At 35.5% G+C, this 25,645-nt stretch overlaps 1 protein-coding gene across 1 annotated transcript in view; it reads right to left on the minus strand.

Moving 5' to 3' along the window:
• Positions 1–1,919: 1,919 nt before the first annotated feature.
• Positions 1,920–25,645, minus strand: part of LOC105483341 (interferon induced with helicase C domain 1) — a 52,003-nt gene continuing 28,277 nt past the window's right edge. The window contains exons 5-16 of the mRNA XM_011744168.3: positions 23,100–23,320; positions 17,265–17,475; positions 16,214–16,431; positions 14,888–15,004; positions 13,089–13,212; positions 12,277–12,555; positions 11,548–11,807; positions 8,662–8,811; positions 7,123–7,284; positions 2,958–3,148; positions 2,353–2,443; positions 1,920–2,253 (exon numbers count right to left, since the gene is read on the minus strand). Of these exons, the coding sequence (XP_011742470.2) occupies positions 2,074–2,253; positions 2,353–2,443; positions 2,958–3,148; positions 7,123–7,284; positions 8,662–8,811; positions 11,548–11,807; positions 12,277–12,555; positions 13,089–13,212; positions 14,888–15,004; positions 16,214–16,431; positions 17,265–17,475; positions 23,100–23,320 (2,204 nt within the window). The 3' untranslated portion in view covers positions 1,920–2,073. The remainder of the gene's footprint in view (positions 2,254–2,352; positions 2,444–2,957; positions 3,149–7,122; positions 7,285–8,661; positions 8,812–11,547; positions 11,808–12,276; positions 12,556–13,088; positions 13,213–14,887; positions 15,005–16,213; positions 16,432–17,264; positions 17,476–23,099; positions 23,321–25,645) is intronic.

Here is a 25,645-nt window from a genome sequence, read left to right on the forward strand (position 1 = left end):
AAGTGTTGGGATTCTAGGCGAGAGCCTCTGGGCCTGGCCGAAAGTCTTATGGAAACTAAAACTCAGGCATTCTCACAGGCTGATGTCTAACATATTCTGTAAGTGACCCTAAAATATCACGAGTATTGAACTGTTCAGTGACAATCAGCTGAAATGCTACAATAATCATCATTATTTTTTGAATGAAACATATGCACCATAGTTCAAGTTTTCAGGTACCATCACATATTAAGTTTCACACTATTTGAAACATGTATTTTAAAACTTTGAAGTAGAAATAACACTTTTTTAATTGAAAAAAGTTACTGAAAAACATAGATGAAAAAACCTGATATTTGTTGACACCTCAAAAACAGTCTACATATGTTACAGTAGTACATTTAGCTATTTTATGCATTTGGTTTCTTGCATAGTTTCCAAAACATTCTAGAAGACAGCAATACTTTAAATGGAGTCAGCTGGAGTTTTAAAAAGTATTTTAAGAAAACTATCAATTATGTGTGTCTTCTTTTGTCCTCCTGTATACCCAAGAGATCTCATTGGTTAATATTGATCTCTGCTTAGGCATTATCAAGGAAAGATTCAAAACTACTGTAATATCAACTCAATTAATCCATCAAAGCTTCAGAAGAATGTTCTTTTCACACCCTCCAACATTTTGTTTCTCCTTAGTCACAGGAGGTAACTGTTCCCTTGGAGCAAGCCATCTGTGAGACTTGCTAAGTTTTGGTTAAAATGGTCAATTGTGGCTTCTGTCTGAATCATGCGGCTCTTCCTTGTCAAAAGAGGCTGATTTTCTACTGGGAGAATTGTCCGCAGTGTTCTGGGAGGGGCAGAGGCAGACATTTTTCTCTTTATTCTCTAATAACACTCAGCATCTACTCCCTGCTAACTCCAGTGTGAATCCTAGAGTGGGAGGTGAATGGCTGTCCAGGGACACGAGTAATCTTGTTGGCATTAATGGTCAGCCTGAATTTAGCCACTACTCTGTCGTTAGGTAGTTCTGCAGCACAGTGCTATGTTCGTGGAAGGGAAGATCTAGGAAGGAAGCCTTAAGCTACTTGATGCTGCTTCTTAACCGGTCTTTGATGGTATTTCATAGTTTTTAAAGTGCTTTCCTATGATATCATTTAGTTGCAAAGACTGGGCAAGTGATGTAGGAGGCAAAGCTCTAAGATGGTCTCCACGATTTCCACTGGCTGGGGTGACTCCCTGAATAATCCCCTTGCGGTGAGTGTAAGCAGAACCTACAGATATGATGAGACAGTCACTTCTATGTTTACAGTTAACCTATCTAAGACTCTATCTGAGCAGACTTGAAAGAGAGATTCTTCTTCTGACCCTGAAGAAGCAAATATCTGTGCTGGGAAAGAGCCTTGAGCATGCTGTGTGGTAGGGGCATTGCTAGAGCTGAGAGCGATCCCCAATGGACAGACAGCAAAACAGCCATCCTAGTCAGACAGCTGCAAGGAAACAAACTCTGCCAAAACTCTGAATGAACTTGGAAGTGGATTCTTTCCCCAGTGCCTCCAGATGAGAACACAGTCTGGCTGACACCTCAATTTCAATTTTGTGAGACCCTGAGCAGAGAACCCTGCCCTTCTGACCAATAGGATATGTGTTATAATTAATGAGTGTTGTTTTAAGCCACTACATTTGTGGCAACTGGTTATAAAGCAATACAAAATTAATAAAAAGCAAAACCACGGAATGTTATGACCATTTCATCAATAAGGAGACTGGTTCCGAAAGATGAACTGATTTTCCTAATTGTATTCTGAAAATTAGTGACAGACCTGAGACTGATACCTTGAATTTTCATTTGTACTTCAGCATTCTTTCCACAGGACCGTAATGCTCTACACTAATGAGAATTATTGGGAGATTTTCCTTACCCCTGCCCACCAACAAGATGGATCATGCATAATATATTGTGTTCTTAAAAAGTTCAATGCAGAGTAAAACAATCATTTTATTGATTCTTATGTCAGTTCTGTAGCATAATGAATACATTAATCATAATCTTATTAAATGTTTAACTGATAGTATTTTAAAAGAATCTTGAGTCAAGTGTTAATCCTCATCACTAAATAAACAGCATTCCGAATAGTCAAGATTGGGAAATGTGATAGGTAATTCAACCCACTTTTTGTATTGTTTCTTTGTTGAATTATTTTTGAAAACCACTACAAAATTCCTTATTTTGAGACAAGGCAAATCTAAGCCTTTGTGCACCATCATTGTTCCCCAAGCCTGAAAAACAAAAGAGAGAGCAAGAGGAAAATTAAATGCACATGCAATTAAACATTCCTTTTGGCTAAAGTAAAATCAGGCCCACAGCAATTTACTCACCTGGCCACATTTGCAGATGATTTCACCGTTTGTTTGATAGTCAGCACACTTCTTTTGCAGGGCTTTATTTTCTCTTACAATGTAAAGTTCCCTGTAAGTATCAAAGGGAAAGAATCATCACAGAGAACTGACAAAATACCAATGTGTAGTTCATGGGTTTTTGGACCTGGAGCTCAACCACATGCCTGCAGTATACATGGCATTCCTTCCTTCCCTCCTGCCTGCCAGGCTTGTTATGGCAACTAAGGCAATGCTTCTCTTCTACACATACCTCTCAAGGGGCATGTTGCCTTTTGTAACTTCTTTCAAGTCTGTTGGTTATATTAACTTGACTTTAGTTGTTCAAAAATTTGAGAACAAATGATGAGCATACAAAAATACATGCCTTGGATCAAAATGGCTTTGGTTCTTACACTTCTCTTTTCCTGCACCAGTGCAGTTTATTTAAAACATAGACATTTAAAATAGGAATATAATTGAGAGGCTAAAGGAGAGGAAGTTGTAAAATAAATTATTCTCATTTGCACTATTTTGAAAGAACATTTACAATGCAACCTGCCTCACCCCTTGTGGAAAAATTTAAAGATAGGTCTTTCTGGACTCACTTGAATTCTGGGGTCATATTGACATGATGCATTTTCTCAATTACATGGATATCTTCCCCAGAACAGGCTAGCACGCTGCAGTTTTTGCAAAGGAAAGTTATTAGTGATGGGTTATTCTTGTAATGCTTGGCAATACTTCTCTTGGTTTTCATTTTCTTTTCCATTATACTTTGCATCTGTAATTCCAAAATCTGGACAGAGAAAGGAATAGTTAGTGGTTTCAGGTTTGTTTTCTTTTCTCAGTTTCATAGAAGTAAGTCTCCTGAAATTTGGAGGTCTTAGTTGTGAAAATATACAGTTAGCTCATGGTCTAGGAAATGAAAATAATGAGGTAATAACCCTCCCCGCAAAGAACTTGGTACATAATCATCTCCTGTAACCATGAAAATATGCAATCTTTAGGTATTCAAAAAGTAGCCCATTCCATTTCAGAAAAGTTCTATTGTGAGAAAGTCCTTAGCAATATTCAACAAAAATTCTCTGTCTAGCCTACCCATTTGTTTTATTTATTTGTTTGTTTATTTATTTATTTATTTATTTATTTATTTATTTAGATGGAGTCTTGCTCTGCTGCCCAGGCTGGATTGTGGTGGTACTATCTTGGGTCACTGCAACCTCCATCTCCTGGGTTCAAGCGATTCTTCTGCCTTAGCCTCCCGAGTAGCTTGGATTCCAGGCACCTGCCACCATGCTCAGCTAATTTTTGTATTTTTAGTAGAGATGGAGTTTTGCCATGTTGCCCAGGCTGGTCTCAAACTCTTGATCTCAGTGATCCACCTGCCTCAGCCTCCCAAAGTGCTGGGATTACAGGCGTGAGCCACTGCGCCAGCCTACCCATTTGCTTTAATTCTGTTCCATAAAATAGGTCTAAACTTCCTCCCACATGGAATCTCTTTACTAAACACTGTTATTACATTACCAACGTCTTCTCTAATCTATGCTAAGCACCTAAATTCCTTTAATCTTTTTTCATCCTTTACAATTTTCAGACCCTTCACCATCTTAATCAGTCTACTGTTTACACATTTGTGGCAGAAACTGCTAGTTTTGCCCTCAGTGTCCATTTTCCCTAACAGAGTCATAATTTTATTCTGGGTGGAAATACGCTAGCTAAATGACTACATTTCCAAACCAGCAGTCAATGACATGTAAAAAGCTGTTGAGTGGAATTTTCAGAAAATCTTCTCAAAAAGTAGATAGCTGGCATGTGTACCTTTTGCTCTTTCCATTTTCTTCTTACATCCTGCCTAGAATGAGGATGTGGCAGCTGAAATTCTAAAAGCCATCTTCGACCATGAGAATGAAAGCCCAATGCTATAATGGCATAAAAGAGAGAGAAAAGGCCTGGATTCCTCATAACATCATGGAGCCAATACTGCCTAGATTCCTTATGTGAGAGAATATGCCCATAAACATCTTTATTCTAGGCTCTGTGACTAGCAGCAGCACTTATTTTATAACAGAAATAATCTAGTTTATGTAACATATGAAAGTTGACATAGGGACTGACCAGTGTTTATACAAACACAACTTCATGGTAGAAAAATCTGGTTCTTGAATAATTTACCTCCAAACTGACCTCTCATAGATGAAATATTTATATTAAATTATGGAGGAAGTAATTGTTTTCTTTAAGACCGAGGGGAAATTTTCAGTAGAAGTAAGTCATCAGTGCAGATGAACAAAGGCCATCTCTTTGGCTCCTAACTCTACATTTTAGATCTCCCTTCAAGGCAGCCACATATAGCATAGAAAAGAGAATAAAACCTTGCAAGCAAGCTCAGAGGCTATATAATAGGTTAACCAGAAAAGTACCAAGATGAATTTCCTATGTAAATATAGAAAAATACATTGAAATATTTTTCCCTAAAAGTTAAAATAGGTTACTTTTATAAGACATTTACAGTTCAGTGAGCTGATAACGTAATTATAGGATCACATACATGTGGGAATTAAATGTGTATGAATGAGTCTGAAAAAAAATAAAGCCAAGGTAAGTGTATGGATTTGTAATCAGGACATCAGAAGCTAAAAGACTAACTCTAAAACAGCAAAGGAATTTGAAGTAACTAGAGGGGCAAACAAACAAACAAACAAAATAACTCATAATAAATATACAGGAGGCACAGCTACAATCAGCCTAAGTCCAAATAGAGTGTAATAATGTAGCAAAAATTGAATCAATGCTAGAGAAAAACATTTATGATGATCAACTTGCTCCTAGAAGTCTGATTTAATTTTAAGAAGCTCTGTTATGTATAAACTGTATTTATGACATGGAAAAAAGATTTCATCTTATCTGTCAATTCTCATTATTCATTAGTGGTTGCCTGAAGATTGTGTTGAGAAGGATGCTCAAATTAGAAGAAAGTAAACATCTTCCCAGTAGCAATGTTTTCTACAGGCTTTGAACAGGTTACTGGTGGCGTGTACCCCTCCTTCCCCATTGCCACTCCCACTTTCAGTTCATCTACCCAAAGTTGTTTTAGGAGGGCAGGTTTCTTGGCCAAAGGAGACCTAAAAATATAGTCCATTCTGGGACCTCCAAAGGGACAGGGTCTTATTCTAAAGAATGTCTGGAAGAGTTTGACCCTTAAACTCCAGAGATTGTCCTAGTGTTGACCCCCAAAAAACTACTCTTAAAATATCAGTCTTTGTAAATATCTACTTGATTAATTCTCTTAGGATATTAACTGGGAAGCAGTAACTTTCCAGTAGCATAATTTGGTGACAAAAGTTTGATTTGATACTCTAAAATGTTTGCTTTGCCTTGTATTTAAAGCAGTTTTAAAATAAAGGTTTGTGCAGAAACCTGGTCAGGAAACCTTGGAGTTGGTAATAGCAATGCACACCAATTTGAAAGCATTCCTTTAGTGAAACTCTATTTAAGGTAGAGCCAATTCCAATGTTAAGAAACTAACATTCACACCCATATGCAAGGGTGTGAATTTTCTTCTAAATGGATTGTTTGCTATTATAGTAGTTACAGTCTTTAATTCAGTGGTATGGGGGATTTCCTGAAATACTATAGAAATACATTCTTTCTTCACTGCATTCCTTTGCACAACTCAAATAACTGTGCGTTAGTAAATTGAGATGTAGCTATATGACATATTCTGTATTTTCTTATCATTCAGATGCAGCTTCAGTGTCACTCCTTCTAAGAGACCTTCCTCAACCACCCAGTTGAAAGTATCCATCTAGTCTATGCAGCCATAAAAAAGGATGAATTCATGTCCTTTGTAGGGAAATGGATGAAACTGAAAACCATCATTCTGAGCAAACTGTCGCAAGGACAGAAAACCAAACACTGCATGTTCTCACTCATAGGTGGGAATTGAACAACGAGAACACTTGGACACAGGAAAGGGCAAATCACACACCAAGGCCTGTCATGGGGTCGGGGGAGAGGGGAGATATAGCATTAGGAGATATACCTACCGTAAATGACGAGTTAATGGGTGCAGCACACCAACATGGCACATGTATACATAGGTAACAAACCTGCACGTTGTGCACATGTACCCAGAACATAAAACATAATTAAAAAAAAAAGAATTTCAAAAACTACAAAAAAAGAGAAAGTATCCATCTAGTCAGTTGTTTCATATCATCCTATTCTAATTCTCTTTACTTATCTTGATATATTATATTTCTTCTTTTTTAATGTTTGTTTACTGTTTCTGTCCTCCAAATCTCACCAGGCTCACACTAGAAATATAAACTTCATGCAGCAGGAGTCTTATGTGTTTTGTTTGCCTCTGTTGGTTATTCCTATAATGTTACCTGGTACACAGTAAGCATTTCATCTACATTTCTGAAATTAAAAAATGGTGCCTTTACAAACAAATTGGGTCAAACCAAAATTACCATGTTGGATTGAATCAGTGAGTTGCAGCAGTCTTTCTGGAACAAGGCAGCGTAAATTTATATTATCAAAATTTATGGTTGGTTTCATTGGGAGGAGCAATGGCTCCCCGATAATTTCCTGCCCACTATGGATCTCGATTCTCTGCACGTGAATCCGGATTAAGCACAGTTCACTAAACAGAAACTTATAATTCAGCACAATTTTTTTCTGGAGAATGAGCCACAGAGATAATCAATGGCAACCACATGTGGCCATTTTTAAATGAAAATCAAATTCAGAGGTAGCCAACAATACCTTATGAGCATACTCCTCTGGTTTCATATTTTGAACACAGTGTATAGCTTTATACATCATCTTCTCTCGGAAATCATTAACTGTCTCACGTTCGATAACTCCTGAACCGCTGTGAGCAACCAGGACATAGGTGCTCTCATCAGCTCTGGCTCGACCACGGGCCTGAAAACACAAATAAATCAAGTAAATGAAAGGGTACGCTGTGATACAAATCTTCCTGGTTTTTTCTGGGAATGATATTCATTGCTCAGAATGAAATGATATTGGGTTGTTCAGCATGCCAGTCTTTAAATGGGTAAAGTTAGTTATTAATCCATCCTTGTAAGTCAGCTCTTTGAAACTTAAAATAGGCTTTAATACAGAAACAGTATTCTAGAGTGATGATGATTAGGCCTCAATGACATAATATCATCCTGTCCAGCCTTTTTGCTCTCAGAAATTCTCTCTCAAACTATGAGAACCATGATCAATGATGTGGACTGAGGAGTTGTCTTTCTTGGTAGGAAGCTGGGAGGAATGAATGGAGAGAAGGGTCATCTCTGACTTTGACACCAGGGCTGGTAAGAAGGCAGGTCAGTTTCTGGCATCCTACGTTACATTCTTAGCACATTTTCCCATGGGAATATATTTAACATGGTGATAACTTTCTTGATATTCAGCTATATTTTGACTAATAAAAACTTCTGTGGCCTGGCCCAGGAGCCTATCAACTATAAAATTATTCTCAAGGAAAAATGTATTCTAAGTTTTATTACTAAGTTTATCACTGACTTACAAATAAACTCCTGAAATAAAATTATTTGCTAATTTGATGGCAGTCTGGTTATCTTAGTCTTCTATGACTTGCCTTTTATTCAAGGATGCAATTTAAATTATTTTGAAAACCCTTCAGTTAATTTTATAGGAAGAATAGTATATTAATCAGCATAAACCTATGCCTACTCAACAGAAGGTTACAATAATTCCATTAATACAGGTGAGTAAGAGATAATGTGAAATCTGAATGAAAACAGAACACCTCACTCTTTTATTTATTTTTGCATTTATAAGTCTGCCCCCAACCAACATTTTATCATGAAAACTTCTAAACATACAGAAAATTGGAAAGGATAAGGGAGTAAAATGCAGAAACAGGAGGGCTCCCTCAGGTTTGGGCATGTTACTTCATCAGACAATTGTGGGACAGCGTACTTTAGATTCCCGGTCCAGCCGGGGGCTCGCAGACATCCTAGGAATGAGGAGGCTGCTTTTGACTCTTACAAATGGGGCTGGTGTCATGGTCCTGGAAAGCCTTAGGGTACAGAAATAGCCAAAGAGGAGTTGTTGTTTAAACATACAACAGGTATCTGGTTATCATATGAATTGACAGCAATATGAAAGGCAACAGTGCACAGCATTTAAAAAATGCTCTTTTAACAGGAAAAGGGCTTTGTTTTAAAAACTAAAAAGATGTTTTGTGCTGTTTAACTAAAAGAAAGCAATTAAAATAGGAACACACAAATAAAAATTAACATAGTAAGTAAAGGTATTTGAATGTACCTGGACCATGGCTATTTCATTGGTGACAAGACCATAACGGATAACAATGTTACATTCTTTAATATCCAGACCTTCTTCTGCCACTGTGGTAGCGATAAGCAGATTTATTTTTCCAGTGCGAAATTTACTAATGACTTCTTTTTGTTCATTCTGTAGAAACATTTTAATAAATTAAATTTTGTGATGCTAAACACATTAAAATCTTCTAATTAGAGGAAGAAATAATAAATTGCAACTGGTCAGTGTAAATCAAAGGATTAGATCATACATGGATTTGTTGCCATCTGTTTTTGGCATTGAACAAAGACATAATGGTGAGACAACATTTGATTTCCAATCTGGGATTAACACACAATAACAAAAATATTTCCATCATCCAGTCTGGAGGTGGGAAGACCATATTTTATGCCAAGGAAATAAACTGATGGGTGACTCCAGAGGAAGAAAGGAGGAGCTGTCGGTTGAGAAGAGGATATGACAATCAGAAACTAAAATGGGCTTTTCCCCCACTACATTAACTTCAGAATCTTTAATATTTAGAGGATAAGATGCAGAGATGCTTTGATATATTGTTTTCAGTCACAGAGAAAATGCACACTGTATATGCGTTTGGTCACTTTAAGAACCATTTGAGTGAGAAGCTATGGAATATTCCTAAAAGGACACAAGAGAAACTGAAAACATTGGCTGCATCTGGGGAGGGGAGCTGGAAGACTAGAAGTCAGTGGTATGCCTTGTGCTTTATTAATTTTGAATGAGGTAAATATATTCTTGATTCAAAGGGATAATATAAATAAAAATAAAAGAAGAGGTTATACAACTGTAATTAAAACTATTTTCAAATGAAAAATCTCTGAATTTTGAAAGTCAATATAAATAAATTAAAATATGCCCTCTTATCCTTACGTGGGAGAAATGAGTGAGCACAAACCTAGCTTGATATGGACAATGTGGTTTTATTTTCATAACCACTCTCATCAAAGCTGTTGGTCCAGTGGGCATTTGGTGCACATCCACACTGTGTTTTGTCCCCATACATTAAACAAAAATAAAGCTGCCAGACCAAAACTATGTTCTTCCATCCCCTTCCCTTTCTTCTCAGAGGAGCGTGAGTCCTTATTTGACTCCTAACTGTTGGAGAACCCTGTAGAAAGGCCTCTTTTGAGTCTTCTCTGAAAATTTCTCCCTCCTGCCCTCACATCTCCCGATAAAAACTTACATGTCCTTGGGTTTTAGTAGAAGATGCCTGTGTCTTAATTTGAAGGAGTAACTTTAATAACAAAAATTCCAGACAGTGTCAGATCTTCAAGTCACATCACGTAGATGCCTAACACCATTGCTAAGGAGTTTATCCACCCCAGTTTACAAGGTGAGGATGCAAGGAGTGGGGAAAGAAGGGAATATGTTCTGAATTTTGGCATACAGCCCCTAGGTTTGAAATGAATAAGGAGCAGAAAGTAGCTTGAACTAGGCTTTTCATTCGCACTCTACCTCTTTTTAAAGAGAAGCTTAGCCGTCTTACAATGAAAGTCAGAATGCTAAAGCTAATATAAAAGAAATTTAAAAACAGGACTCATAAGAATCAACACAGACGCTGTGAGACTGAACTTGAATTTTGCCTGCGCTAAGGCAAAAAGAAAAACATATTAAGCAAACTACATCTCATCAAAAAGAAGGAAGCAAACTTGTTACCCAAGGAAAACAGTACTTTCTCTGGCATTAATTTTATTGGCAGCGCTCACAAGAGTGCACGTAGAGGGTATATAAAGAGTTATAGTGAACCATTTCAAGAATTTTTCCCCAGCAAACACTGAAACAGAATTAATTTGCTCCATTGGCTTGAATAGTGATAACTGTAATAGAAAGGAAATATCCATTTGTCCAGAAAGACTCAGGGTCAATATGACCTTATCCCTCCGAAGAATATTTTACTCTAACAAGACATCATTGCTTTATGCATGCTTGTTATGTCTATAAGTGCCTTTTTTTCTTACCCAAGTGTTTTTTACTATGCTCACAGTAAGCAGCATGTAAACAAAATAAAACAAAACACCTTAAAAAGGAACAGAAAACCTACTTATCAGAATCCCAAATCTCTAATGTATCAAATTCTTTAATTTTTCCAAGTTTCCCTATAGGTCTCATTCTATGTAAACATATTTTGCATAGTTCTAGTTATAACGCACACATTTTTGTGGGAGTTTGAATTTTCCACTTGATACTATATTGCAATCATTTCTGAACTTTGTTATTAAGTTTACCTGTCACTCATTTTTGCAAGGGAAACTTAGAAAGTTCTTCCAATTACTATGTGGGAAAAATGACTCCTAAAACAACACGTAACCTCTCAAAAACCACAGATTTGGTTGCTATTAGACTTAGATTTTATTTCAAGAACACATGTTTTATCCTGTAAATGTATTTGTGGATAGTGAGAGGATTGGTAGGAAAAGACTAAAAACAATTTGAGAAGAGTAATAACAGCATAAGAAAAGAAGTTCAGGCTGAGCGCAGTGGCTTATGCCTATAATCCCAATACGTTGGAATGCAGAGGCAGAAGGATGGCTTGAGCCCAGGAGTTTAAGACAAGCCAGGGCAAGATAGTGGGACCCCTTTTTTACAAAAAAGATAAAAAAATTCGTTGGGTGTGGTGGTGCACACCTAGAGTCCCAGCTGTTTGGGAGGCTGGGGCTGGAGGATTGTTTGAGCCTAGGAGGTCAAGGGTGCAGTGAGTCTTGATTATGCCACTGCTCCTCAGCCTGAGTGACAGAGGGAGACCTCGTCTGAAAGAAAAGAAGAAGAGGAGAAGAGAAGAGGATAAGAGAAGAGAAGAGAAGAAGAAAAGAAGAGAAAGAAAAGAAAAGAAGTCCAAAAGGATATTTATACCTGTGTCATGGGTTTGAACTCACTGCTGTGTCCAGCTCCTATCAGATGGTGGGCTTTGACTCCTACTTCAGCAAATTTTTCATTTTCAGTAATCCACTGGGAAAGTGCATATGCACTCTGCCGTGTTTTTGTAAAGATTATTCCTCGTGCTGATTCCTCAGTCCTAGTATATTGCTCCATTATGGTATTTCTTAATTTGGTCAGCTTTTCATTTTCATATTCTGGGTTTTCAGCCAGTTTTTTCAACATTTTATTGTTTTCTTGAAGAAATAATTACAGTTGATATGTTAACAAGCTTTATTTAGCCATTCCACAAGGTATAGATATATCAAACATTTTGTACACCAAAAAATATTCAGTTTTGTTGATTAAAAATTAATTAATTTTAAAACTACTTGAAAGAAAAGTTTAGTAAAGCATACAACAAATTATACTAGAAGGTTTCATGAATTGTGGCTCATCTCCAATCTTGCACTATATCTAATAATTAGGATGGTTTAATAAATAAATTCATTACAATTGTTTTGACAATAAAACTGAATGACCAAATGACTGACTGTGATCATATAACTGGTAGTTAATCTGGTCATATAATTAGAAATAGTTCCAATCTGAGTGGGATTTCTTCTTTCAAAACATATTTCTCTTTTTGGAGAGCTTATGAGAAGCAGTAACTTCATGTTGAAAAGGTAAATGAATGAGACCAGTATATGCTACTTTGAATCTTACCAAAAAATAAAGTCATGAGAAATCTATCTGTTTCATCCAGTTTCAAAGGTTTCTTTAAATCATCCTCATCTTCATCACCATCACAATACTCATCATCACCACCCTCATCACTATCATCTTCTATGACTGCAAACTTCTTATCTTTCTCTTCATTATAGAAAGTTTCAAGATGATTATATGCATCTATCATTCGAATTGTGTCATTAATTTGTAAGGCCTCATTGTACTTCCTCAAATGTTCTGCACAAACACGGTCTTTGCGATTTCCTTCTTTTGCAGCTGTGAAAAAATATATTATGTAAGTGAAATAATAAGCATATAAACCCCCTAAAATTGTGCCATGGACTTAAATATATTTATGTTACTAACTCCAAAACTGGCTTGGTTTTAAAATGGGCAAGTTAAGGCTCAAAATGTGTCCTGAGCTCTGAAACAGGGCAAGTTTTCCAACTCCTAGACTTGCTGCTTGAGTTCTGCCTGAGCAAAAACATGTAGCTGATGCACAGAGGAATGGCATGAAAATATATTAGTTGAGTTTGCCTTTGGAGACAGAGCTATTAATATTTATCTCAATACTTTAAATATACAATAAATATAAGACTGGAGACAAAGAGAAAATTGGATAGTATTGGAATCTCTTTTCTTAGAAAAGGAATTAGAACATGTTTATTATACTTGTCCTACACAGAACACAGAAATTCTATTTGGAGCTACTTTTGCTTTTAATTTCTTGGGGGAATCTGTGATATAGTCATCTGAAATCTTGGCATAAACATGGGATAAACTAAGTGTTAGGTCCAAACCTAAATTACCTTTTTTTTCCATTTGAATGGCCCATTGTTCATAGGGTTGAGTTCCAAAATCTGACATTGGACTCATTTGACAATAAGTTTGAATCCTTGTCATTATTTCTAGAAGTTTCTCTTTAAATGGATCCTAAAAATAAAGTACACACTTATTCTTACGTATTCTTATTGTTAAAAGAATAACATTACTTTTGTTAAAATAATTTCTAGGTTATAAGAAATCTGATTTGGAATCTTTGTTTAGACAAAGTAACAGGTTAGTGTCCCATCACTTGTCTGTACATTTATTTTTGTCAGCTTCTCTTTTAAGTCTGCCATCAAGCCACACCCACACCAACACCCTGTTACCTCTGCCATAATCTCCAACTTAAAAAGTTAATGAAAGTAAAGTTAATGAATGATATAAACCTTGTATGTTAAAGGTAACTTAGAAAACACATATTGCATTAATGCCACAATTATTTAGAAAGCTTACAATGTAATTTAAGAAACATTCCCCTTTTGTAAAACTGGTTTCAGTATTATTTCGACCAAAATAAAAAGTTGAAGTACAGTCTGAATAAAAGCCAGAAATAAAGGAGTGCATGTTATATGATTCCATTTATATAAAGTTCAGAATCAGTGAAAACTCATTTTTGTTTGAGAAGTCAAGATAGTAGTGATTCCTGGGGCATGGTGACTGGAAGGGGGAACCAGGAGCTTTTGGGGTACTGGCAATGTGCCATCTCTTGATGTGGATTTTGTTTACATATGTGTATTCAGTTTACAAAAATTCAGCCATCAGTACACATATGAATTTGTACTTTTCTGTATGTATGTTATGCTTCAAAGTATATACAAAATTAAAGTAAGTTTAAAAAATGGCAAATTCTTTTAAAAATGTACCTGAGAAATGTAGTTTTGAAAATCTTAATGAGTAGAACTATGCATTTAAAATTATCAAGTAAAACCAAATAAGTAACAAAAAAGGGAAAGTGAATAAAATATATTCAACTGTAATAGTACAGCTGGAGTAGATAGCAGTCTTTTTCAGAATTAAAAAAAAAAGAGATATACGGAGGCTAGTTACTAACATTGGTTTAGTGCCTACTATATTTCAATCTTTGTTTTATCTACTATTCATATATCATATCATTTGATCCCAACATTCTTATTTTCAATGATATTATCAAGTACATATGGCCAGAATTTGTAACGCTTTCTAAATTTTACAAAACAAAGTATTGACATAATTTACTGGCCATAATGTCCAAATTGACTCTCAGTTTATTTTTATAGTTCCTGAAAAATTCATCAGAAAGGCATCATTACAGTAAATATTTCACTTGTTTACCACTGCACTGTTTTCCTAAGAAAGTAAATATGCAAGTATGCAAATTAGGTAGGATTCCCATTATCATTGCCAAATGTAATTTGATAGCAACAAAATGGCTCTGTGGCATATCAGAAAATCAATCCCGGAATTCACCAAGAAAATTAAAAAGGCTAAAACGAACTGTCATAACCCCTCCAGCTTAGTTATACATCCCCCTGGTCATTGCCCCCCACTGTCCCTCATAACTCATATGTAGCAAACAATGAATGAGCTATTCCTCATGTAAACTAGAAAACTAAAAGAGGACTAGAGGGGAGAATTCTATGTAGTGCTTCACTGCCTAACATCAATTAAAAAAAAAAAACCTGAAACTTGTTTGCTTAAATTTTTAAACAATATTGTTCAGATGGTCAGTATAAAATAGTCTTTGCCATCTTTCAACTGAATGTGGTATTGCCAATCAAATAGATATAAAACGTTAAGCACATACTTCTCTGGTGTCATCTGCAATTGCAAACTTCTTGCATGGCTCCTGTATTTGGTTTTTCAGTTGATCAAGGTTTTCTTTAACAGTTTTAATAGTAAATGCATCAAGATTGGCACATAGCTGGAAAAGAGACATTTTTAAATATTTATGCAATTATTTTTCCCGTTCACTTTATTCAGTGTAGAATTATTTTTCATGTAAAAAATATGTAGCATTAAATTGTAGTATAAATATGTAGTATAAAATTTCATGCAAGTAATATGTAGCATTGCTTGCTAAATATAGCATTTTAACATTGTTTTATTATGGATCTCACTAACCAACCATCAGTAACATTTGTCCTAATATAGGAAATAGGAGCTTCCAAATCAAGTTGGTGGATAATCCCAGAGAAAAAGGTGTATTGATATTCAGTTCTTAAATTCCATTTTCCAGGTGGAAAACTGACATGGAAAGAGTATAACAATTTACCATCATTGACAGAGAATGATTTTGAGATAACCATGTTACATGAGGCATGTCGAAAGTCATCTTGACATCCATGAATCATACTACCACCTTCTTCTACACATAAAGCAGGCGATGCAAAGCTGGGAGCATCCTTAGCCATGTTCCTGGATTATTAGACTGGAATTAGTCCTTAATCCCAGTAATAAATTATATTTTGGAGTCTATAATTGCATCTCTGAATATTGTGTCTACTCTACATAATTTGTATTGAATTCAACTTGAAGTAAGGGACTTAAAATTCAAATGCAATTGCCTTGGTACCAAAATACTTCTTGGGCTACTATGATTTATGTAACACTCAAGCTTAACAGTAGCACTGTATGCGGTGTTACCATTTTGGGGCCGCTGACAAGCTCATCTTTAAAGATCTTCATATCCCTATTTCCCTTTGATTTGAATTACCTCTGTTCCTAGAATCACATAAGAAACACAGAAAACATGTAGTTTTGAAACTCTTGGAGCAAGACTTTATCATGTGTGACAACGAGAAACTTTCACAGTTTATGCATATTTCTATATCAAGTAGATCATTAAGTTTAACTATAAGAGTAGATGCAAAGAAGGCATTCTATTTGTCTCAACTTTGCATTAATTATATCACTCTCCATCATTTTTATGATATTGTTTTGTGTTATTGATATTTATTAAGGCATATTCGTATTTTATAGAAGACTGAGTATATTTATTGTACTAAAGCAAACAGATTTCACTTAACTGATGATCACAACACTTGAACTCAACCTTATTGAACAAGACCAAGAAGTCCTGGCGTTTGTTTTAGCTTTGCTTTCATTGGTTATACATAAAATTATGACTTACTTTTAAAATGTGTTCTTCGGCTTTAGCTTGCTTTGTGGCCCCTCCAACACCAGGTGAAGCTGTTAGTCCCAGCATCTGAGGAAGAGGAATCACTGGCTTGTTTTCTTTCTTGAGTCTATTGTTTTTCAACTTCTGCATCAAATAACGCCTCATGATGTTATTATACACTGCTTCTTTGTTGGTGTGATGACATTCATCAATGATAATGAGGGAAAAGTCTTCAAAGAAAATTCAAAGAGTTCATTTCTCCATACCAGCACACTACAGTGAGAAAATAACTTTAGACCAGTAATTGAGCTGCCTTGGGGATGGCTTCTCTTGGGCAGGACACAAGAGCAATCCACTTCCAGTTTTCAGGAGGGAGATCCAACTACACTAGCACCTGTACACATACAAGTTCATATATACTAATCATGAAACTCCCTGTTAGGCATTCTCCTTCTTTAATAGATAAGATTCAGAAAGTTTGCAGAGCTAAAAAGCACTAGATGTGGAATTCACATCCTGGCTTATTATAAAACAAATCTCAGGATTATACTTTTGTTCTTTAATAAAATATTTAATTTTAGGTTAGTGAATTTTATTTTTATTACATCAAGTGAAAACCACACTATTTAAAGAGGGAAAATTTTGCCTTGTTTTAACATTGCATTTAGTTACTATAAATTATTTTTACTTTTTTCCCATTCTTTATCCTACGTTCTCATCCTATACCCCACAAAACACAAGATTTGTATTTTTATTCTAGGTTTCCGGGAAGCAGATCTAACAACATTCACTAGCAAAAAAAGGAACTTGTCAGAATAAATGGAAAATCCAGCAAGTGCTTGCCTTAATAATGGTATTCTTATGCAGAATAAAGTGGTCTAATTAAAAACTTACTTTTTTTGTTTCCTCCAGGAAGTAGAAGGATTTTAATAAAACCATAAGCAATAAAAAACAATTTAAACCAAAGTTAATTTTTATAAACATTTAAAAAATTAACAAATATAGACTTGTTATCATTAATATTACTATTAATTTTTTTTAAAAAATAAACACTTGAACTGACCTGACAATTGAACACCAGCATCTTCTCCATTTTCCAAGTTTAAGAGGGAATTTTCAAGGATTTGAGCTGTACTGATAATAATATCACACGACTTGACAACTTCTGGAAATGATATTTTCAGTTGGGTATCACCACTTAATCCAATAACACGATACCATTTCTTCAAAAATGGTTTGAACTCCTTGTGGAAGAGCTGTTCAACTAACAGTACCTTAAAAAAAAGTGCGAAGATTTTTTTAAAAGAGAGAAAGTTAGTCAAAGCCAAAGGAGTGTTGATCAGAGGCCTGTTTGGCGTCCAGCAATAAAAGAGGTATTTACATCACCGGTGAATCAGGCATAACAACTTTCTCATCATTCCTTTCATTCATCTGTCAATAAGTATTTATTATACCCTTGTTAGGTATAGGCATTTATGTCTGGGACATAAAGATGTTTAAGATATGGTTGACAACTTTGAGGAACTCTGTCTAGCTGAGCATACAGACCAAGACTAGACAAAGCAAGACAAATTATTACAACACGAGGTAATAATGCACCCCTAGAAACACACACAAAGTGACAGTTAAGAGAAGAAGCAACTGACCACTCAAAAACGGGGAATTTGAAGGAATTTGAATCTAGTAAGCCATGATTCAAGTAAGTGAAAAGATAAACTGAAGCTAAGGTTGAATAAGAAATACATTTTTAAATTTGTAGAGCAGGTCCAGGTTATAAAGGGCTGCAAACATCAAGCAGAGTATTTTACATGTAGTATAGCAGTTTACAGGATCCCTACAAGTTGTACTGTTGAAGTGATTTATTCCTGTTGTTTGTTTTGGATTAGACCAGAAGCAACAGGCCCACAGGACTGGAAGAATCAGGGAACCACAAGTGAGGAATTAGGGCATTGACTAGGAGAACAGATGTGAAGTGAAGAAATGAGCTGCTGAAATAGCTGTGGTGGCTGAGCAAGAACAAACCCACAAGTAGACTTGGCAAAAGAAGTGGAAACTTCTGGTCCTTTTCAGCTGATTCCGTATATTGTAGCATCTGCTAAAGGTAGCTGGGTTGATACCTCAATGCTACACATTACTAGTCACTCAAAATACCTTCTGGATTAGGGGAAAAAATACAAGGCCATCTTGAAGGTAATATCCTAGAAAGATTTATGCAATGGAAGCCCAGCAGCGTACAATATGGCAAACGGAGAGTTGGCAGGAAGAGTTTCAAGGGCAAGCTTTGAAGAATGCCCATTATATTCTTCACTCTCCATATTTCTACTGGAAATGCAATCAGTGGTTACCTTTCTCCTAGTCTGTAGGGTTTGTGTTATTCATCTTTTTACTTGAGGTAAGCCCCACTTCGGTGTTAAATAAGGAATGGTTGATCCCCCTGGCTCAGGGGAACACCTTATAAAGAACACTGGTTTACATTGTTATTTAGTGGAAATGATGGAGGCTTCCAAAAGTAGATGTCTGGGGGGCTACAAGAAGGGGTGGGGAAGAGTTAAAATGAAATCCATAAATTCTAATGAAGCAAAGTGGACTTAAAATCAGTAATTAAGTTGGTGAGTGGAAAAGAACATTACCTAACCACAAGGTGGAAAGGGCAGAAAGAGTAAGAAGAAAAACTTTCACTTCGTTCATTTCTTTCTTTCTTTTTTTTTTTTTTTCCAAAGTAAAGTCTCTCTGACCTACCTGTTACAAAAACACTTGAGAAGTTTGGAAAATGCTGACTCCTAAGTCCCACTAAAGAATTACTGAATCTAGGGACCATCTATGGGGACAGAGGCTTGAAACCTTCACTTTAATGACTTTTAAGCCTTTAAAATTTGAGAGCCATGGTTCTGCTCTTCTCTCTCTCTTCCACAAAGCCATTCCTGAATCATTTTCTGGAAGTATTCTTTCCATTCCACTTACACAAGACAGAAGACTTCTGAGGAAAAGAATGGAAATTAAGTTTAGTGGAAAGAGGTAGCATGATGCAGAAGGAAGAAAGCCCTGAAAACAGCTACTCTAGCCACTTACTTCTTGTATACCTTGGACAAGGTCTGAATCATCTCAATGCTCTCATTTTCCAGATTAATAAAATGAGGATAATGTTAACCTATTATAGGGTTGTGAAAATTAAATGAAATAGAGGGTGCCATATTGTCAGTACTAAAATTTCCCTGATATTTCACCCATCCTTTTATTCTAGAAGGAGGGTGCAGTGGCAAAGGAAGACCAGTCGACTCAGAAGATAAAAGTTCATATCTCATTTCTGCTGTTTCTTGGCTGGATGATCCCTGAATTGCCAATTAAAGTCTTGGAACTTCAGTTTTCTGATAGGAAAAAATGAGAATAATAAAGACTACCTTATGGGGTCGCTGTGTAGATTTAATAAGATAATATATTTGAGAGTGCTTTATAAAGTACAATAAAATATTAATTATCATATTATCAACATATATCTCTCATCTCTCTTCTAGACTATATTCCTTGAGGACAAGATCTGCATTTGATTTGTCTTTAAATACACTCATGCTGAATGATTTAATTAAGAATCTCTGTATTATGGAGTGACATCGCACCACAAAATTCTGCCCAGAAAAGGTAAGTCAAAAATCTTCAAAAGAAGCAGCACCTTCTGATGTACAGAACAAAAATAAGTTGTCACAGGAGATAGCAGGTGCTGGAAATCCTGATACTTGCTCTGGGTGGTGTTGACTTCCTACTGAAGGACACAGAGAAAGCCAGATGCAAGTCTGACATGGCTAATTGGGAGGTGTGTGGTCCTCTTGGAGCCTTTTCCTGAGATGTGACAGAGTGCCTGCCAAGACTAATCAAACCCAACTGCTACCCACTTCTGCTGAATCATATGGGGCTGCATTGCAGCATCTGAAGGAACCTGGGATTTATCTCTCATGATGTTGAAGCCCTAGATAGGAAATGGAAAGTCTGGGAACACAGGTGGTGTTTTCATTTCTCCCTGCATTTGAAGGCTATAACTTTGGAAAGGACGGAGGAAGGGAGATGAAAGTAAATGGTTTTAAAGAAAAGGATTTCTCTTTTCTAGATCAAGGGTAACAATATCTTGTTGTTGGGGCAAACACAGGATTCAGGTTACGTAGACTTATTGGGCCAGAGGTGTTCTGACTCAATCAAAAAGAATTAAAACTGAAATTAATTTAAAATTCAAAAAGATGGTATAGTAAACAATTATGACATAGATGGAAGAATTAGTGGAGGGATTTCTAGTAATTCTAAGGAGAAAAACAATAGAAAAGCGATAAGGAATTAGAGTCAAGTCCCCAGGTGTCCACACAACAATGCAGTGAATGTGAATAATTAATGAGGATCAATTAACATTTACACATAGCCATAAATGTGCATTCCTAAGAATCACCTAGATCCAATGCAATGAAAGATTCCTGGCTAGAATATAGCATTGAGAGGAGAAGGGAATATTATAGAAGGAAAGATGCATTAGACACATACAAAAATATGAGACTTGAAAAGATCAATAGTTAAAGAAATAAACCTAAGTATTTGAATTTAGGCTCAAAAACTGACTGCACAAAAATAAATTAAGAATGTTCTACTTTAAGAGATTTTCAAATAAAAAAGAACTGCAGATTTTGAATTTATGACAAGGTCCAGATAAGTCTGTGGATGCCAGAGGCAAACACGGTCATAAGCTGAGTGTCACATCTCATCTGTCCTACGCTCTGTACTGGTAAGATCTTATCTGTAGTATTTTGTGCAACTCTGGACACCGCATTTAAGAGTGTCCTAGAAAAATGTCTGAAGGAGTATGAGCACTAGGAATGATGACAGGTTTAGAAACCATGTTATATGGAAAATAGTTAAAGGAACTGTGGACATTTATTCCAAGGGACAACAACAACAAAAAAAATGTAACTTAGGAGCCACATGATACTGCCTTCTCGATGTGAAGGGCTGTCATTAGGCTGGAAAATTAAGACTTCGTGTGGTTGCAGAGGAAGGAACTCTAACCGGTGATTGTGGGATTCCAGAGAAACAGATTTGGATGAATACAAATAGGGCTTTCTAACAGTGTCAGTTGTTCAAAGAATGGCTGTCTTGTTAGAAGGCGGACCTCCGTGATATTAGGAAGTTACCCTGTAGAAGTGAGAGAACCATTCTGCAAAGGAAGAAAACTGAATCTCGAAGCCCCTTTTCAACTCTAGTAGCCTATGACCCCGTGACCAAATAAGGGAAATAAAGGAAGTAGTTGAATTAAAACTAACTCCTAGGTGTGGGGGCTGCATGCTTTGGAGGAGGTGGTATTACTAACAAAGAGACAGGTAAATGGGGAAGAAGAGCCTTTGGGAGGGTAGATGGTGAGGCTGAGTTTGAGAAAATGGCAGATGCTCAAATGGTTTCAAAATTATCAGTTTAAGTAGCTTTGAATCCAGTTAACGTGGTTCTTTTCTCTGGACTTGGCATTTAAGAGCCTCTCTGATTATGTTACTCAGTTTCATGAGTTATGAAGGTGAAGAGAAAGGAGCAGGAGAAAGCTAGTATTTCAGAGTGAAAGAAAGAGTCATTACTAGGCCATATATAATCCAACTGAAATTTCAGAGCAGGGTAGTTATTATTTCGTTCATTTTACAGATTAAGAAATTAAAGTTAGAGAAGTCACTAATTTGTCTAATTCAAACTACCGGTAGGTAGAAATAGGATTCAAACCTATTTCATTAAAAAAAAAATCCTGTACAAAGGGAATATATGCAAGGCTATTGGCAAACAAATTTGAATGTGTCACCATTACTAGCAAAAGAAATAAAAGTGTTTTAATAGTGAGTATACAAGTATAAAGGAGAGCTCTTTGGACTTAGCAGATGCACACAAAATGCATTTGGAACTACATGATAGAAATCATTCAAATCATGGATTCTAAGTACTGAAAAACAGGATGTAACTAAAACTTTTGGCATAATAGAAATAAAAAATAGAATATTTTACAGTCTACTGCTTTTTTTTATAAAGGAATAGATAAGAATGAAAAAAAGACTTTCTGATGGCGGAAAAGTATACTCATTTTTGTTCCATAAAATAGTAAATATTCATATCCCCAGTTCATATATTTATAAATTAATAAACTCATTTATCTGAATAAAGCTCAAATAACTAGATTTTGTTTTACAGGGAAGCAGACATATTTACTTAGGAAGATGGCCTTCAAATACCCTAAGATATAAATTATTGAAGGAAAACTTCAGTTACATTTAATGTAATATGTGTGTGTATATATATGTATATACGTGTGTGTGTGTGTATATATATATATATATACTTCTTGAGCATTTTAAAATCTATTTAACTTGATTTAGACATCAAACATTCACTTAATTTTATCTCCAAACCGCATTATATGTATTCTGGATAAAGAGGACTTGCCATCTTTGATTAAGGGTCAACAGCTAAAGAGAAAGTAAAAAACAATATTTGATCCTTGATTCCAGTGATATTTTGGGGTCATTCATGTTCATTTGCAATGATAAATTAGCCAGTTAACCTTAAAGTATATCTGGGTTAATATAACCTGTGACCAGATAAGGGAAATAAAGGAAGCAGATGAATCAAAACTAACTCCCAGGTTTTGGGGCTACATAAGTTATAGTTATTTGGTATAATGTCCTAGTTTTATTGGAAAATTTCTATGTTTAGGTTCATCACTTAGATATTACATATGCCTAAAAAAGGATTAAAAATAAAATAAAGAGCTTATTTTGACATTACTTTTAAGTAAACTGAACATGTGTGAGTCAATGCCAAAAATGCCATCATAGAAAAGTTTCAGAATAATACAATGAAAATGAACAACTAATGTTATATGTTCTTTGAATACCTTATTGACAAGAACTATAACTTTTCCAGGCTCAGATGCTTTTTTCTTCTTGTCTAAGTGATCCTTGGCAATGTAAACGGCCACTCTGGTTTTTCCACTCCCTGTAGGAAGGCAGATGATGATATTCTTCCCTTCCAAGGCTGGTTGGGCAACTTCCATTTGGTAAGGCCTGAGCTGGAGTTCTGGCTCTGGGGATGCTCTTGCTGCCACATTCTCTTCATCTGAAGAAGATCGAAAAGAAAAATAAGAGAAGGGACAACAAAATAACAGAGCTTAGGAAGCCTGAAACTGAACGTAGGCTTCTTCTGCTTTAAACTCCTTTTCACGTGTGGTCCAAACCAATTCATTTTCTCTTTTCTATACCAATGAATGTCTGCTCTCTACATTTGCAGAATACAACCCAGGATCCCTCTCACAGAAGGAGTCGGGGGGTGTGGGGGTGCAAAGGGAGTCAACTGATTAGAGGACTGGGAAGGAGCAACATGGGGGAGTGTTTTTGCAGAGTGGGTGAAGCCAAGGCAAATCTGTAGAAAGGGCTGTGGTGCGGGATTGGCAGGTATGGTTGTTAAGGCATCAGGCTTCCCATTTCTTTGTGGAGCCATTATGCCCTGCTTGTTTCACCTAGCCCTTCCACCTACAAAATCAAGAGGAGCTGAGAAAGTAGGAATCATTAGTCCTCCCAGTTCCTTATTTCCCCTTATTTTTTATTGCAAAGAAGGTATTACGGCTGATACTACTTTCTTTCATTTGTCAGAAACTTTATCTGACAATCAAATACCAAAAAGCACACATACACACACACACACACACACACACACACACACACACACAGACACCCTATCTATCTCAAGTTCCTTTTTCCATCTGAGGCAACTACGTTGTACAGAAGTGATATTTAGAGAGTAGGGGAAAAAACTCTTCCTATGCTAGCCTTTAATTGGTAGGTTTCCCTTAAAAGGTAAAATATAATTTTGTTGGTTTAAACTAAATTATGACTAATTTTGCCATTTAGTTGTGAATTGTGATCTTTATTACTTCCTTATGTTTATGGCTCCAGATATTCCTACTTTTTCTAAAATCCAAAGTATAATATATTGAAAATATTTTAAATTAACATGGATTTTAAATTTAAAATACTGATAAAGTAAGTTCTAACATAAACTTTATGAATATTAAAATAAAATTATTATAATGTATCTTGTTTTAGCTAGAATATATTTTATTTAGAAGTGACCATATTTAACCTATATTACCAAGGGAAAAAGATCTAAAAATGCATAGCTTATAATGTGAAATGAAGTAAAATAAATATTACACCAATTTAAAAGCCCATCTTATGCCTTATATAATCACAAGAAAAAATGAATAACAGTATTTACCAGTATTTCATCACACATGAAATAACTTCTTTTTCTTATCAATGATTGCAATGAAACTAAACTAACATAGTCCCATTAACTTCAAAAAAACTTGCTGATGGCTCCATTTCAGCCCCTGGATAATTCTATTTGAGTGGGTTTTAACTTGTTGTGATAGTACTATCTGAACAGGTAGGAAAATTCACACCAAATTCCACTTAGGATCATCTACTAATCTGGCAGGAAATTTGCCTTCTGTATGGATGAGTAAAAGCAGATGCAATACATTTAAGCTATCATTAGATCATCTGCTGATTCATTCAATATGATTTTTATGAAAAACTCATTTAAAATCACCAGCATTTAAAATATACTTTTATAAGTTTGCATGCTTGTTTTGAACTCTACATTATTTACAATAAGTCATCTTGTATTATATTTATGTAAGGCTCTGATTTATTTAAGAACAATGTTACCCCTCTGTAGCTTTTATAGATTATCAAAACCCTGATATTTCACCTCTATTAAGATCATTTATCACCTAACTTTTCCAAAAGAGCCAGTATATTTGCAAAGGAAGATGCACTATAAAGTGTCTAAACAAAGACTCAGAAATTTACTACCGCTAAATTTTTATTTGATCTAGGAAGTTTGTTAAATATATCAATAAATCCTCTTTGTTTAATTTCATCTAAGGTACATTTTTGCATAGATTTTAAGAATACTAATAAAATGATGCTTCCTTCATAATAGTTGCAGAGTAAACTATTAAAAGAGTACATTTTAATAATGATTTCCCCCATTTTTCATGCTTACGACTATATCCTTGGATAAGAAATATTAACAAGAGAAACATATAGTGATTTCCTAAGTCTCTTTCCCGAGAATATAGAACCAAATCAAATGAGTAAAATATTAATATTACTCATGCATTCTAAACATTTATTATGCTGATACATTTAAGAAGAGTTAGAATGTTAAAAGGACTATTGTGTTTACAATTTAACTTCAGAACCGAAGTCATGGGGTTTTACTGCTACTTAAGTAGGCATGTACCACAAATTTATTCTTCAGTCAACATTGACTGGACACCTATTATGTGCCAGGGACTCCCAATAATATAGTTGTTGTCTTGAAGGACTTCAGAGTGTGGGGCACTATACCGCTGTTACATATATAAAAATACCT

The sequence above is a fragment of the Macaca nemestrina genome, chromosome 11 (genome assembly GCF_043159975.1).
Source record: "Macaca nemestrina isolate mMacNem1 chromosome 11, mMacNem.hap1, whole genome shotgun sequence".
In the NCBI taxonomy this organism is placed as follows: Eukaryota; Metazoa; Chordata; class Mammalia; order Primates; family Cercopithecidae; genus Macaca; species Macaca nemestrina.